The following is a 14,659-nucleotide window of genomic DNA, read 5'->3' as shown; positions in this document are numbered from 1 at the left end:
CGTGAAGCAAAATTTGTTTCCGCAACATATGTTTCCCGTGTGGCTAAACTGGGAAACATTTGCGTCCACAACAATGTTTCCTAGTTTAACCAGGCCTTTAAACATAACTTACCAACAACAGGAGATGAATGTGCCCTTGACAGAGGTCTGTGACCCACAGTCGCCCCAGGAGAGACAGACCCTGCTGACGATGCTGCTGCTAAATCAGCTTGACGGAGCTGCAAGGCATGTTGGTGTCCCTGTTGCAGTGATCCCCCATGAGAGGAATCCTGTTGCCGTAATTGGCGAATAAGTTGAAGCTCTTGAATTTGTTGCTCCTGGGCAGACTGAGGTGAAGGTAGGTCTTCATGACTCTGTGTCTGTGATGGCAACACTTACAGTTAAAATTAATTTTTGTGTTATATTTATTGACTTGTACACATGTAGCTCATAACATGTACAGGGGGAATAAGCTGTGACATAAACCTTCAATCCCTCACAATTCCAATTACAGTTAACTCTGCCTTCCAGACACCTTTCTATTACAGACAACTTGTTATTACGAACAGAAGTTACAGTCCCAGCAAATAAGAATAATACTGAAAACTACTCCCACTTCTACGGACTTTCTCTATAACGGACACCAAATTGTAGTCCCGAAGGTGTCCATAATAGCAAGAGTTGACTGAATTGGTTAGATTATGAGCTCGAAATTTGCTGATAAGGCCAATGATTAGGCCAAATCAACTATCACCTTACAGAAATTGAAAGCCGATAATCTAATTGTTTCATAGAATTCTTACTAAAGTATGTCCAAGAACAATTTCCAATTATTTCTGCATTATAAAGTGCAAGTAACCTTTAAAAATACTGAGCTGGTGTGAACTCGTGTAGCAAAAGTAAACAGTGCAAGAGTAGGAGGATAATTATTCACTGCACAAAATACTCAAGATATTGCGTGCACTCCAACTCGCAAGGTTACCCTGCAAGCATCACTGCTCAACAAAGCAGTTACTAAGTGCTTTATGGAGATATGAACTCAAACTAACAAATGGTGATGCATGCAATTTTTCTTAAACATTTTATTATGAGCAAGCAAACATAGTTCTACCTTTTCAGCCTAGTGTGATAAAGTTCAAATGAAAGTAAATGAATAGAACACTTATATAGTGCCATGGGAAAAATCGACACTTATCAGATGAAAGTGTTAACCATTTTCAGTCACTTACACGAACAAGTCGTTGTGGTTTTAATCTGTGCTGCTGCTGTTGTTGTTGTTGTTGTTGTTGTTGCTGCTGCAACTGCTGTTGAGCTTGTTGCAGTTTCTGTTGTTGCTGTTGCTGTTGTTGTAGCTGCAGAAGCCGTTCTTTCCAAGCCTCTTTCTGCTGCATTTGTTGTTCTAAGTGTTCTTTAAGTGCCGCTTGAGATTCCTTGTGAAGCTGTTGTTGTTGTATCTCCTGTAACTTCTGCAAGTTCATTTGAAGATTTTTTGCTCCGAGCTGCTGTAGGAGTAATTCCTGTTGTAGCTGCTGGATAAACCTAGCTGGATTTTGCTGGTATTGCCGCTGCTGCTTTAAAAACTGCACATGCTGCTGCTGTAAAAGTTCTGGGTTTGGCTGCTGCTGTTGCTGGTGCAAGGCCACACCATTTGACAAAGTCAAGCCTGGTGCTGAATAAGACTGCCGCAATGGACGGTGCACCTTTAACTGCCCTCCCAGCTGTGGAGATGTTAATGACGCAGAAAGACCTGCCCCCTGGGGCGGTAACAAATTGTTCTGTCCCTCTGGTGACGTGGATGTCGCTGGGGGTGATGTGGTCGATGGTGCTGCGGAATTCATTTTTAAGTGCTGTCCTCCATAGCCTAACGACAACATTTGTGCCTGTGCTTGGGCTAATGCCAGCTGCTTCCATCGTGCTTGATGTAATGCAGCTGCAGCAAGATCACTCTCATCTTCTTCTTCTATTCCATCAGAAATTGTTTGACTGGAATAGGGACTCTGTTGGACCTCCATGTGAGAGGCATCTTTGCTTGATAAGCTACTGGTGTGACTCAGCACACGAGGCTGGTGCGCAAGTTGACTTGCAAGCCATAGATGGCTGCCTCGGCTGTGATCCAGTCCTGATGGGTAATGTGGAATTGCTTGGAGGTTGGGTAGACTGTGGCCAAGCCCAGACCCTGGCCCAGTGCTTAACGGTGATGAGCCCTGATGAAGGAAAAGTCTTGATTTAACAAGCTAAAACAGAAAAAAATCTAACAAGAAATGTGTTCTTAAAGGGCAATAAGAGGGCCAAAGACAATGTAGGGAAAAGCAGTAAAGAAGGAACAAAACAAGGTGGGGTGAACAAACAGGAGTGTGGCGAAAGCAGCAGGGCAGAACAAGGCCGGTTGGTCAGATAATAATTTTTATGATGGTCTCAGGAATGTTATGGTGCAGTGAGAATAAAGTAAAATGGTGTTCTCATGAGAAGAACCATCCTCGGAGACCCAGGGGCAGTTGGTCGGGGCGATGGGTAGATCATCGGGACGACGTGATTTTTCGCTCTATGTTGTAAACTGTCACCTGAAAATTCCATCGTCCCGATGATCTACCCGTCGCCCCGACTAACTGTCCCTGGGTCTTCGAGGATAGAGAAGAACAATCAAGTGATTACAAACATGCATGATTTTACTGGAGGTGAGATTTTATGTAACACACATTCTGGTATTTTTTTGCTAACAAAGGCATATGAGTGAAGGGGGCATGAAGATTTGGGCTGACAGAGGCATGAAAAGAATTCCACAGAGAGACAGCATATTATAAACCATGACCTACTAAAGCATGTCAGGCAATTTCAAAATTCTGAACAATTTTTTCAGTTATTGCCATTCATGTGTAATGACTGATTTTTTGAGTGCATGCACAGGCTTACCAAGCTATGTTTGTGAGGTCACAGCACGAATATATGAATATTCAAATTTCTTCACTAATTGCTATAGAGTGTGTTCATGGCAACCATGTTGGACGAGTCAAACAATAAAAGATATTTGCATAAAAATGCCTTTTTTCCCCAAAGGAACATCATTCTATTGTTTCACTCCTCCAATATGGCCGCCCTGAACACACACTTTTGTAAATATTTAACCTTTCTTTAATCAATTGTTTCGGCTGTGGTGTGTGTTCTCCTTAACAAAACCACATGCAGACCTGGCCCCCCCTTAAGGTTTATGCTGACCTTAACTACCAAACACACTGCTTTTTACTACATTACCTCTCTGTGGGGGGAAGCTGACGTTGATTGGTTTGGAGACCCTGGGCTTGAACATTCAGCCATTTCACCTCCTGCATTTTCCACTAAAACCAAAACATGATTCATCATATATTATACTTACAGATGCTACTGACGGCACAAGTAATGTCAGATTAATGTTTTAACCAATGTATTAAAGAAACCAAGTAGCTTGTTAGTGCCGGCATTAACTCCAGCTTCTGTACGATAAGGCAACTAAGAGTACCAGGCGTAGTCCAAACCGGTTTGACCATTTTAGGGAAATCAATCAAACCTTCCAGGATAATGGAACTGGTCAACATTGAGGATGCACCTGGGCTTGCTCCTTCGATGTTCAAATTATCAGAAAACAATCTCGCTCCCAGAGCCTGCGTTCCCCTTGACCAGCTCGTGGAAAACACAATGGCTCTAGGCTAATCCAAAACCAGAACCAGGAAATCCTGGTTCCAGTTTGAGTGTGTGTGTGCACCAGGGATCATGGTGAAACGAGCAAGTTTTCAACAGCCAATCAGATTCTTTGGCCTTTGTGACAGGCTTTTAGATTTGCCCAGAGGTTCCTATCCCTGGCATAGACCAGAAGATTGGTTTGCCTTTGTGGCAGGCTTTCATGTTAGCCCAGAGGTCCCGATCCCTGGCATAGACCAGAAGGAATGCGGCCCTCCAGGGATCAGATTGATTGGAAAATGGTCACCATTTTTCCTGGACTTGCATGTGAGTACTGCTATTCCCCATCCAAAGAAACTGTAATTCTGGCTCCACTAACATGAGACATTCAATGTGAAAAGTATATTTAGGATGTGTCAGTCAGTCATCTGATGCAGAATGTGTCCTTATAAAAATATGTTTCCTTACAAATTTTAAGTTTTGGTTCTAAGGCTTAGAACCTGTACTATGCCAGGTATGAAAAAATCACTTATAAAAAAATAACCTTTAGTGGTGGCCAAAAAATTTGGAAACATTTCCTCATCTGATCCAGTGTAAAAGAACCCAAGAAAAGGGTACAATATTAAATTGTTAGTACTGTATGCAGCACTTACATGTTAGGCTTCTGTGTATTCTATTTCTGTGGGGTCGATCTCTCCGTCTGTAAATCAAGGGGCTTCCATAAGTATTCTTGAGTCTGGCTCTGATTTGTGACTTTGCCTTGAGGGTAGGTTCAGAAGCTGTAGAATTAAAGTTGAAAAACTTCACAATAAGAAGGACAGACAACCTTGCACTATGAACTCTGATCATGCACGCAGCCTGCACCAATCACAACGTGAGCAGTACCTTAAGTTATTTTACAAAACTGTTTTGACCACAATGCTATGACTTAGACATTAAATGAAGCGCTTGGTGGAAAAAGGGCGGTTGTAATTTCGAACTTAAAATGAACATCGTGTAAACAACTAAAAATGTAGGTTTGTTTTTGTCTGCAAAACATTGTGCTGTTTTTATTTCCACTGGGTTTCACTTGGTTTTTGAGAAGTAACATATGCAAAAAAAATGGTTTGTCCCCATCTTTTGGAGTTTCTTTGCTGTGCTTAAACAAGAGAATTCCTAAATGCCAGCTGGAAAAACCAAGTTATTTGCATACGTTATTTCTTGGAAAAGAAACAGAAGCCAGCGAAAATAAAACAGTAAAATGTTGAACACATGTAAAGAAACCCACACACAAAAATTGGAGTTCTTTTGGTGATGTTCATTATAACCCAAAATCACTAACACCCTTTTTTGACTATTTTCAAATAATCTGGTAATATATTCCTGACCTGTTTTGCGAAGAGGGAAGTTGACACCATCAAACCCAGCTCCAAGAGGTGTAATTCTGTCTGAATCATGTTCATACTGTTGATTCCTAAAAATCAAATAACACAAGTTCTTGGTATTGGTTCTAAAAGTGGTATTTTATAATTGTATAACAAGCAAGGCTGTGCCCTAAGGAAATTTTCTGGGAGCCCTTTGGGCTCCCAACCCTGCCAGGTAGGGTGCCCAGCCCTTCAGGTTGGTCGCCCAAACTAATTAATTATTCAATTAATTAATTTATTAATATTATCATGGTTTAATAAGTTAATAACTAATTAACCAATGAATTTAAATCATAAAACCAATTAAGATTTCTTGTTGATTATATTTAACAGCACACACTATTAAATATATATTTGTTGCTTCTTGTCAATGAACAACTTTGACTTTGTCAGTAACACAACATTACAACAATGTTAATACAGAGAGTTTGTAAGAGAAGGTTGTTTTAAAGCCACAATAAGTTTTATTTCCAACAATCACATTATGGTATAACCCTAAACAAGTGACAGGTTAATGCATTACTTCCCTCTTATCTTTCTTAGTCTCTCTTGCAAAAAATAAACACAACATTTCGGATTCATAGAATAATTATTTCACTCAACAAATATAGCGGCTTTGTGAGTCGAAAAAGTGCGAATTCCTGTACATGCTGTCATACGGAAACCCATTGAAAATTTTCGCGCCAAAATGGGAAAATTTCGTCCTTTTCGCAAAAATTCCTTACTTTATCTAGTTTCATAAAAGGACACCAGAGAAGTTAAGGCTTAAACAATTAATTGCAAGCTTTTCTTGTTTCAGCGGTTAATTTGTTGAGAGTTCAAAAAAAATTAAGAACATCACAAGAATTTAAGAAAGAACATTTAATTAAGTTGAGTTTCTATTCTTTCGACGGTCAGGCTGAGAAAACCACCGTTTGAATGATAATCTATACTAATCCATTCAATTTGAATAAGAAACGGATTGATTTAAACTTGCAGAAATTCATGAAACTGCAAACAATCTTATATTTATTTATTTTTTGCAATTCACCAAAGGTAATAATTTCACACACAGCGGAGTTGTTTGTTACTATTTTTAGCGGCCACTGCATTTTGACAAACTTGTGATACATCCGAAGAAAATTCTTTAATAGTAACGTAAATATCTCCTAAATCCTAACGTCGTTAAGAATGTTTGTTTGAGATTACCACAACGAGTCTAAAAACAAATAACTTCAATTTAAGCTAAATGACAATTACATTTTATCAAGATTTTGAGTGCAACAAGTTGTCGCTATTCCTATGTATGTAAACATCTGCAGACGAAGCCGAAGAGGCAGAAATTTGCATATACGAAGAATTTCATTTTATGTTAACACCAACGCACTGCACACTGAACCATGAACGCCATGGCTTTATTTTCGCTTTAGTTGTACTTTATTTTCGCTTTTTTTGTACTTTATTTTCACTTATTTTGTAGTAATTTTTTACATTTTTCCAGAACTAGCCAATCACAGCTTCAAGTCGAAGAAACAGCCGAGACATTTTTTCAACATTATTTTCAAACTGGAGCGTGTTTTTACACAACGGCGGTACATTAATCCAGAATTTTCCGCGGTCTGCTTCTTACAATATACAGCGGGATATTCAACCAGTGAAACTATCATAATGGCGGTTTCTGACGGAAAAAATTTCTTCCTTATTCAATAAAGGACAAGAAACAAATGAAACGCAAGCTATTTAATATTTATTTCGACGGTAAACGTCAAACAACATTTCGTACACAACGTAACTGTACAATAAGATTTATACAATAAGATTCCAACGCGGTTAACGAGAGAAAACCCCTTCCGCGCGCTTACACTCCACTATTAAGAAATTAATTTGGATGGCGTATTCAAACATGCCTAGCGCGTGCTTATGTTTTAACGAACTCATTACTCTGATGAAGGTGGACAGAGGACACCGAAAATTTAGTGTTTAACAAATCCTAGATCGGATGAATCATTCTAGTGAAATTAAGTCTACCGATCGCCACAGACAAAGTGTATTTACAAAGATTTATACTGTTTAAATCTGCTTTGTAATGGAAATCATCAGAGAGATGAGTTATACATATCACTCAGTACAGTTTAGTACTTAAAGTATGAGTCTGGCAAATCATATGCCGGCTTCCAATATGATACTCGCGCGTTTTCGGCTTACAGTCTGTAGACGGAAAGAATGCTTCGATGTCTTTGGATTTCACCCAGGGATTTCACATAGGCTACAGCGAACATGGCCTAAGCCGGCCTCTAGTATTTCCGAATTATGTTGAGAGACGTTCCAGTTTAAGACCTAAAGATCGATACTTAAACCATAAGTGAACCTCTGAAGGATTCAGTTCAGAAGAGTCTCGATGTAGCCATCTTCATTAAACAGCAACAGTCGCGTTTTCCCACGATGGGGCTATAAATAACTTGCGTGCAAGAGATTCATGTGGAGATAAGCTGTCAATCATACGGAAAAACCGTTGTTCGACTCGTGGCTGTGATTGGTTAGTTCTGGAAAAATGTCAAAAATAACTACAAAATAAGTGAAAATAAAGTGCAAATAAAGCCGTGGCGTTCATGGTTCGAGTGTCTCCGCACTGTAATATACCAAAATAAATGAAAACTAAATCATCTCAAGGAAAAAACTCAAGATTTCAACACATATTTTTTTAATGTCCGTGCATTTTGTCACGTGCAAAGTCAAGCTTGTGTTAAATCATGTGGAACGAACTTGACAGCGCTGGCAAGCATAAACATTTGACTTCGTAATGTGTGGAAGCCTGTTTTCCCACAAATAACATTATCAATCAGCCAAAAACATAATTTAACAATCAATCTCCTGCTATACTACAGTGTGGAACGGCGAACAAGAGGGCCGGGTGCCCTGCCGGGCAAGCAGTTTATTTTTCGGTCGCCCGAGACCAAATGTTAGTCGCCTGAGGCGACCAGGCACCGCTAGAGCACAGCCTTGACAAGTTCATCTGGCAATGTAATGTAATGATTTCCTTCCAACAAGTGCCCCTTTCTAATAAGCAATCCCTAGAATGAAAACAAAATCAAGTCACTGTAACGAGTACGCTTACATGAAGCATCAAGCTTCCTGCGGCCACATGGCATCTTGGGAAAACCTTCCTTGTGCGTCGGCCATGTTGTTATCATAGTGAATAGTAGCTCTGTTCTTGGTTTAAAATATAAGTTGATGTTTTGGTACCTGACCACCTGTTTAGTAATCGTTATAGTCACCTTGTTATAAACTAAATTTGTAAACACAACAAAATCACTTTGAACTAACCAGTGCTTGAATGCTTGTGCTCCAGACAAAGATGCAATTGCATGATCCTTTTGCTTTTTGCTAATTACGAATTCATGAAGACGCTTTTTCACCTCACTAGATGATACTACAACAGAAGTCAAGATGATCGTAATGTCAGTCATGAAGATCCCTCTTATCAATTGAGTTTGAGGTTCATACTGTATGATAATGATCCAGCAGTATAACAGCTCTTGTAAGCTCGTAATTCTACTGATCCTCTAGAGTAGCAGTTGCTATTGTTTTGGAGCCTAGGGGTATTGTTCCTGTTTTTGTTCTGTTATTCTCTCAAAGGGTAGCAAGCCATTCATGCTAGACCTTGCAACAGCTACTACCTGAGCCTACTAAGCAAGTTTGTTCCCCATTGTTTTTCTCCACCTTATGCAAAGCAACTTCACACCCAATCACTTGACTAAAAAGATTGTGTGGTACAAGTGTATATGAAAATTAAGTTTGTTCCCTATTGTTTTTCTCCACCTTATGCAAAGCAACTTCACGCCCAATCACTTGACTAAAAAGATTGTGTGGTACAAGTGTATATGAAAATTAAGTTTGTTCCCTATTGTTTTTCTCCACCTTATGCAAAGCAACTTCACGCCCAATCACTTGACTAAAAAGATTGTGTGGTACAAGTGTATATGAAAATTAAGTTTGTTCCCCATTGTTTTTCTCCACCTTATGCAAAGCAACTTCACACCCAATCACTTGACTAAAAAGATTGTGTGGTACAAGTGTATATGAAAATTAAGTTTGTTCCCCAATGTTTTTCTCCAACTTATGCAAAGCAACTTCACAACCAAAAAATTGTGTGCCATAAGACTTTTGTAAATCAACTTCACAACCAATCACGACCAAAAATTTGTGTGGCACAAGTCTACAGTTTTGTTAATGAAATTCTGTGGTGGATTCCAGTATGCACAGAGCTACTGACCTTAGTTTGCAAACAAACAAAGTCGATTGAAAATGATTGCAAAAAAAAGTTCTTGGGAGATTATGGTATCAAATTTAAACAACAACAACAGAATAAAATTAATTTGACATGAACTTACTTTCTGGTGGAGGTTGTTGAGATGCTTGGGACTGCTGTGGTGCTGGCTGGGATTGCTGTTGCTGCTGTTGTTGTGGATGGTGGTTGTCCTGTGCTTGCGGCTGCTGAAAGTGTTGCTCGACTCGAGATGCAGAAGGTTTAGCTGGAGGCTGTGTCACCTCTTGTTTGATTTTAGATTGTTTTTCAGGAGGTTCTTCGTCCTGATCCATAGATGAGCATTCCTGTTCTCTCTCACTGGGTTCTTCTGGTTCAACCTGACAATGCAAAACAACAATTTGTTCATGTCCAGGTCACAGTTCGTTAACAGCCTACCTGCACAATCCTTCCCAATTTACCATACTGATAAAGATAGCAGCTTAATCTTAATCTTTAGCACAACCCTAAAAACACTCGAAAAAAAGACCTGTTTTGAAAACTTTTAAATTGCATAGACAATGTTGTCAGTACATGGACAAATTTTTCAAAAAGTATGGCTTTCTTTGTACCAATTGTAATTGTAATTGGCTGTGTTATGTTTACAAGGTATTGTGATAAAATGCACAGTGTCATCTTTTTCTGTACAGTGGATTGAACATTGCCAAAGCAACTCCAAAATTCGCGTGCAGGTCTGTTGACATAAATGAAACATTGTAATGAGTTTATTTTTGCCAGCGTTTGCTCTGTTTCTGAGAAATAACATAGTGCCAAAAACTAGGTTTTTCCAGTCTGCATCTTTAGTAGTTTCTTTGTTAAATGGAACAAAGAAACTTAAAAAAATGCAGACTGCTTACATTATTCCTTATTCCATTATTCCCTTTCACCAACGGTGGCCCCTTTAGCGGCCAAAAATTAAAAGTGCGTGTAACACCCGTGGCCCCTTTAGCGGCCAAACAAAACACCTGGAAACGACCTCTTCTGTTTTGGGAAAAACTGGGCACTACTTTCCATATTTGGAAAACTAATTTATGCAAGTGAAAGCACATGCTTTGAAAACAAAATGGCCGCCTGTTTCCACAAACTGAAGGATGAAGAAAGCATTGTAAAACGAAGGAGAAAACTTACCGCGCAATATTTTTCGCCATTTTTAGCAACAACCGAAAGTGAAGACAATATTCAAGAGCAAATTTAACCGTGAATTTCAAGAGTTAAAGGCAAATATCTTCAAAATTGTTCGATCGATAACTAGTGAAGATGTGTAAGACATTTCAAGCGAACTGTAGACCGTAAACAACAAGAAATTCACCTGAATGTGGCAGGGATGCTCTCAAACGATCTTTACATAATGCGGTAAGAGTTGTGCAGCATTTTCACTGTTTTTTGTAAATGTTTTGAATGAAATGAATATAACTGTTTTAATGTATTTTTTTGGCTGTGAAATTATCTTTGCAGTGATGTATTTTTTAGTTAGATACGATGTTTGTAGTACGCGCTAGCTTTGTTTGAAAAATTTGTGCACCATTCCTTCCTGAGAAATCGCCATTTTCTAAATGGCCAGTGTTAGGGGCACTTTTCTGTCAAAACGTGCGGTGGTGAAAGGGTTAAAACGAAGCAAAAACCACGGAAAATAAATACAATACAATGTTTCACATACCGTAGTTATTCGGTTATAAGGCGCACGGTTTTTTCGAGAAAAATTTATCTGTTTTTCTGTGGGAAGTTCATGCCAAAATTGGGGTGCGTCTTATGGCCGAGTATTTTTGCCCAACAAAATCTTATGACCGCCATTTTACCGGAACTTACAGTTAAAACAAGAGAAATGAAAACACTTAATGTTGGTTAATGACTTTAACAGTATTAAAGATATAAGAAACATTAAATTTAAACGCAAAGTTTATTAACGCGTATATAAAACGAGTTTTAGTGACACCTGTATATGCCAGCATTTTGTTGAAATTAGACAAAGAAAATCAAGCATACTCATTTGAAACAAACCGTTCTAAGCGTGGAAAGTGGAAAATGACTTTAGAAGACAAGGAAAACACCAAAAAAGCTTGTCAATGAGAATCTTTGAAAAACACTTGATAAACAAAGTTCGAATCGATACGAAGCATGCTTGAGAACTTGGCAACCAAGCTACAAACTCAGTGGTTACTGGAAACTACACATCTGCCAGGTTACTCAGCAGCTAAGTTCGAAGCACGAACGATGGAAAGATGTTTTGCTCAAGTGGATTTACGTCTTTTTAGCACAAAATGTTAGCTTTTTACTCCAAGATTGTGCCAAGGAGTATGAACAACATTCAAACAGTCAAATTTTGTAAGAAAAAACTGTCCTTAAATTGATCACTACATCTTATCAACACTCCAACTCATGGTGCGTCTTATAACCGAGTGTTTTTGGAGAATTTTCAGTTTGTAAACTTAGCATAACAATGTTGCCAAGTTTGGGGTGCGTCTTATAACCGAGTGCGCCTTATAACCGAATAACTACGGTACGTAAACAAACCCACATGCAAAATTTGGAGTTGTTTTATCAATGTTCCTTTTAGTCTAAAATCACGTCCGCTCTTTTTGCACCAAACCCTTTATTTCCTGGTTTCATTTACACATTTTTGTATAAACACTGCAAGCAACTGAAGTAAAATTTTAATAATATTTTACTGTAAAGCGCCATGATCCATGGATATGGCGTTATATAAATCATTAATTATTATTATTGTTATTATTATTATTATTAAAGTTCAATTGTTCTGATACTGGCTCTATTTCAGCCAAAACTCACCTTTATTTTTGGTTGAGGGAAACGGTACTCCCTTTCCTTTCGCTGTTTTTCTTGCTGTTCTCTCTGACGTTGCTCCTCTTGCCTCTTCCGAAGTAATTTGTTCCGCTGTTCCATGACTCCGGACCGCTGAAAATCAAGTTGGTACTGAAAACAACCAATCAAAGGAACTCTCTGAGAAACCAATTGATCCGAATCAGCATTGAGCAGATTACAACCCCAGGGGGGGGGGGTACTCCGGCTCGTAAATGACAGGGATGATCAAATGGAGGCAAAACTCAGGACCCAAAAAAATCCCTTAGTCTTTTGACATTACCCAAAAAAATCCCTGGACCAAAAATAACCCCCAAAAATTCCCTTGTCAAATTACCCCTAAATTGCCAGGAGGGGCAATAATATAACACAAAGAACGCTCGTTCTGTTTATTAATCATACCATAAATATGCCAAGGCCGCGCCAAGGCACTTTAGTTTGTCTTTAATACCCCAAAAAATCAAGTCACCCAAAAAAAAAATAGCCAAATTTTCCAACCCAAAAAAATCCTGGACTCGAAAATTTCAAACCCCAAAAAATCCTTCGATCATCCCCATAACTTAAAATCCCGAGTACCCCCCTGGGATTACAACAGTCCAATATACACAGTTCTTAGCACCCTTCTGTAAAGACACACTTTTGAAACTAGCTGGTAGTGTGAGATCAAGAGGAAAGACGGACAGATTTTGAAGTAATATATCAAACACCAGAGACGGCGTTTCATCCAGATATCCAAACACCAAGAAGAGAGTTGAAAATACAATGTGCAGCAGAGTATTTTTGACAAAATTCAAGGTGTTTGGATAGCTGATGAAACATTGTCTCGAGTGTTTGATATATCTTCTCAATAAAAACAAAAACTACAGACAGAGAAGTAACATCGAAAAAGTTTTTTGCTTAATTAAGACTGGGTATCCAAACCTCTTTCACGATTATGTTTTTCTTTGTTTTAACCTGATGAATTATTAAGTTTGAGAAGCCTGATTGAAAATTTGAACAAGTTGAAATGCTACAGTATTGCTTTAAATAATGATTGGCTCAAACAACTGAAAGTAGAACACACTGTCTTTGTTCTGTAAGTTACATGATCTTATTGTTGAATAAGTCGTTACAGCAGTGACACATCCAACGTAAATACATGTTAACAGAAATTAGAAGAGCATGACGAAATTAGTAAGAATGCCAATTTGGGACCACTTTCAAACCACCACAAAATTTCACACTTAAAGGTTCAGTGTTAAACCAGGCAAACTTACTGTTATCAATGTGCGCTTCCAGGGCTGTGCTCTAAGGGTGCCCGGGTGCCTCTAGCGACTAACTTTTGTCTTTGGGCGACCAGATAATCTTACTTCTTTCATATAAGCTTTATGCTGGGCACCCTGGATCTCATAGTTTGGAACCTTTGGGCTCCTTGTAATTTTTCTAAGAGCACAGTCTTGGCTTCTGTTTTCTAGCAGGCTGCCCTTGTTAATTTTGTAATACGAACTTTTCTTAATAAAAGTCATAATAAATGTGATATGGTTAAAAAAAGCGGTTATCAAGATGCTCTGCAGAACCAATTTCACCACGAAAATGAATCAGTTGCCTGACAGAAATTGAATGAACTTTCCCAGTCAAGGAACCTTTGTCCAGTGTGTAAGAAAAACCTTTTTTTACTCATTGCATGTCGCTCAGCCAAAATTTTCTCAAACTTATTAATAATTCATCAAAGTTAAACAAAAATCATAACCGTGATGGTGGTTTGGGTACCGGATCTTAATTAGCATAGATATTTACTATTTTATTTCTCTGTTTACTCCTTGGTTTTTGTTTCGAGTGAGAAGATATATCAAACACTTGAGACAGTGTTTCATCAGCTATCCAAACACCTCAAATTTTGTCAAAAATACTCCGCTGTGCATTGTATTTTCAACTCTCTTCAGGATGTTTGGATATTCCAATGAAGCAATGCCTCTCGTGTTTGATATGTTACGTTCGTCAATATCCATACCTGCAATTCGTGTTGCTGTTGTTGTTGAAGTGCTTGTAACTGTTGTTGGAAGTTCTGGTACAGAAGCTGTTGTTGCATTTCTTGCTGTTGCTTGAGGTGAAAGATGTCAGCAAGTTGCTGTTGTTGACCGGGTGACAGAATAAAGCGTGGCACGGCAACCCCCTCTGGAGACACTGAAGCTGCATAGTGATTGTTCATGTCTGAAAAAAAAAGTCAACGAGGGTTCCAGAATGATACGCTTCTAAGACAAGGAGTCAACAAGAAATTCCAGTTAGTTAACTGTCAAATGTGACCACTTCTGAATAAACTGCTAAAACAGGAAGTCTCTTTGTCATAGGCACGTGCTTTTAGGTAACGTCCATAAATGAAACTGATACAATTGTTTGCCATAAAAATGAGAACCGTGGGTAATGCTTTCTGTAATGCCCCACAAAAGTCCTTACCAAAATCTTCTGTCCAAAAAAAAAAAATCATCGCAAAACAACTATCCCTTTCCGCGATGGGTGTCTCCTTTGCAAGTCCTAAAATAACTAATTT

At 38.7% G+C, this 14,659-nt stretch overlaps 1 protein-coding gene across 3 annotated transcripts in view; it reads right to left on the bottom strand.

The window, feature by feature from the left end:
* Positions 1 to 14,659, bottom strand: part of LOC144660681 (histone deacetylase 4-like) — a 43,944-nt gene that overhangs the window by 19,791 nt on the left and 9,494 nt on the right. The window contains exons 4-12 of one of the 3 annotated variants that reach the window (XM_078521381.1): positions 14,123 to 14,322; positions 12,103 to 12,246; positions 9,404 to 9,656; positions 8,337 to 8,442; positions 4,998 to 5,083; positions 4,284 to 4,409; positions 3,229 to 3,311; positions 1,209 to 2,183; positions 113 to 359 (exon numbers count right to left, since the gene is read on the bottom strand). In XM_078521381.1, coding sequence (XP_078377507.1) covers positions 113 to 359; positions 1,209 to 2,183; positions 3,229 to 3,311; positions 4,284 to 4,409; positions 4,998 to 5,083; positions 8,337 to 8,442; positions 9,404 to 9,656; positions 12,103 to 12,246; positions 14,123 to 14,322 — 2,220 coding nt within the window. Of the gene's footprint in view, positions 1 to 112; positions 360 to 1,208; positions 2,184 to 3,228; positions 3,312 to 4,283; positions 4,410 to 4,997; positions 5,084 to 8,336; positions 8,443 to 9,403; positions 9,657 to 12,102; positions 12,318 to 12,725; positions 12,760 to 14,122; positions 14,323 to 14,659 lie in introns of those variants that run through there. The other 2 variants (XM_078521382.1, XM_078521383.1) reach the window with 2 other exon arrangements.

This window comes from Oculina patagonica, chromosome 7, assembly GCF_052425735.1.
Source record: "Oculina patagonica isolate OP01 chromosome 7, crgOcupat, whole genome shotgun sequence".
Taxonomy (NCBI): Eukaryota; Metazoa; Cnidaria; class Anthozoa; order Scleractinia; family Oculinidae; genus Oculina; species Oculina patagonica.
The sequence above is the reverse complement of the archived record's forward strand: the minus strand, read 5'-3'. Positions and strand labels throughout refer to the sequence as shown.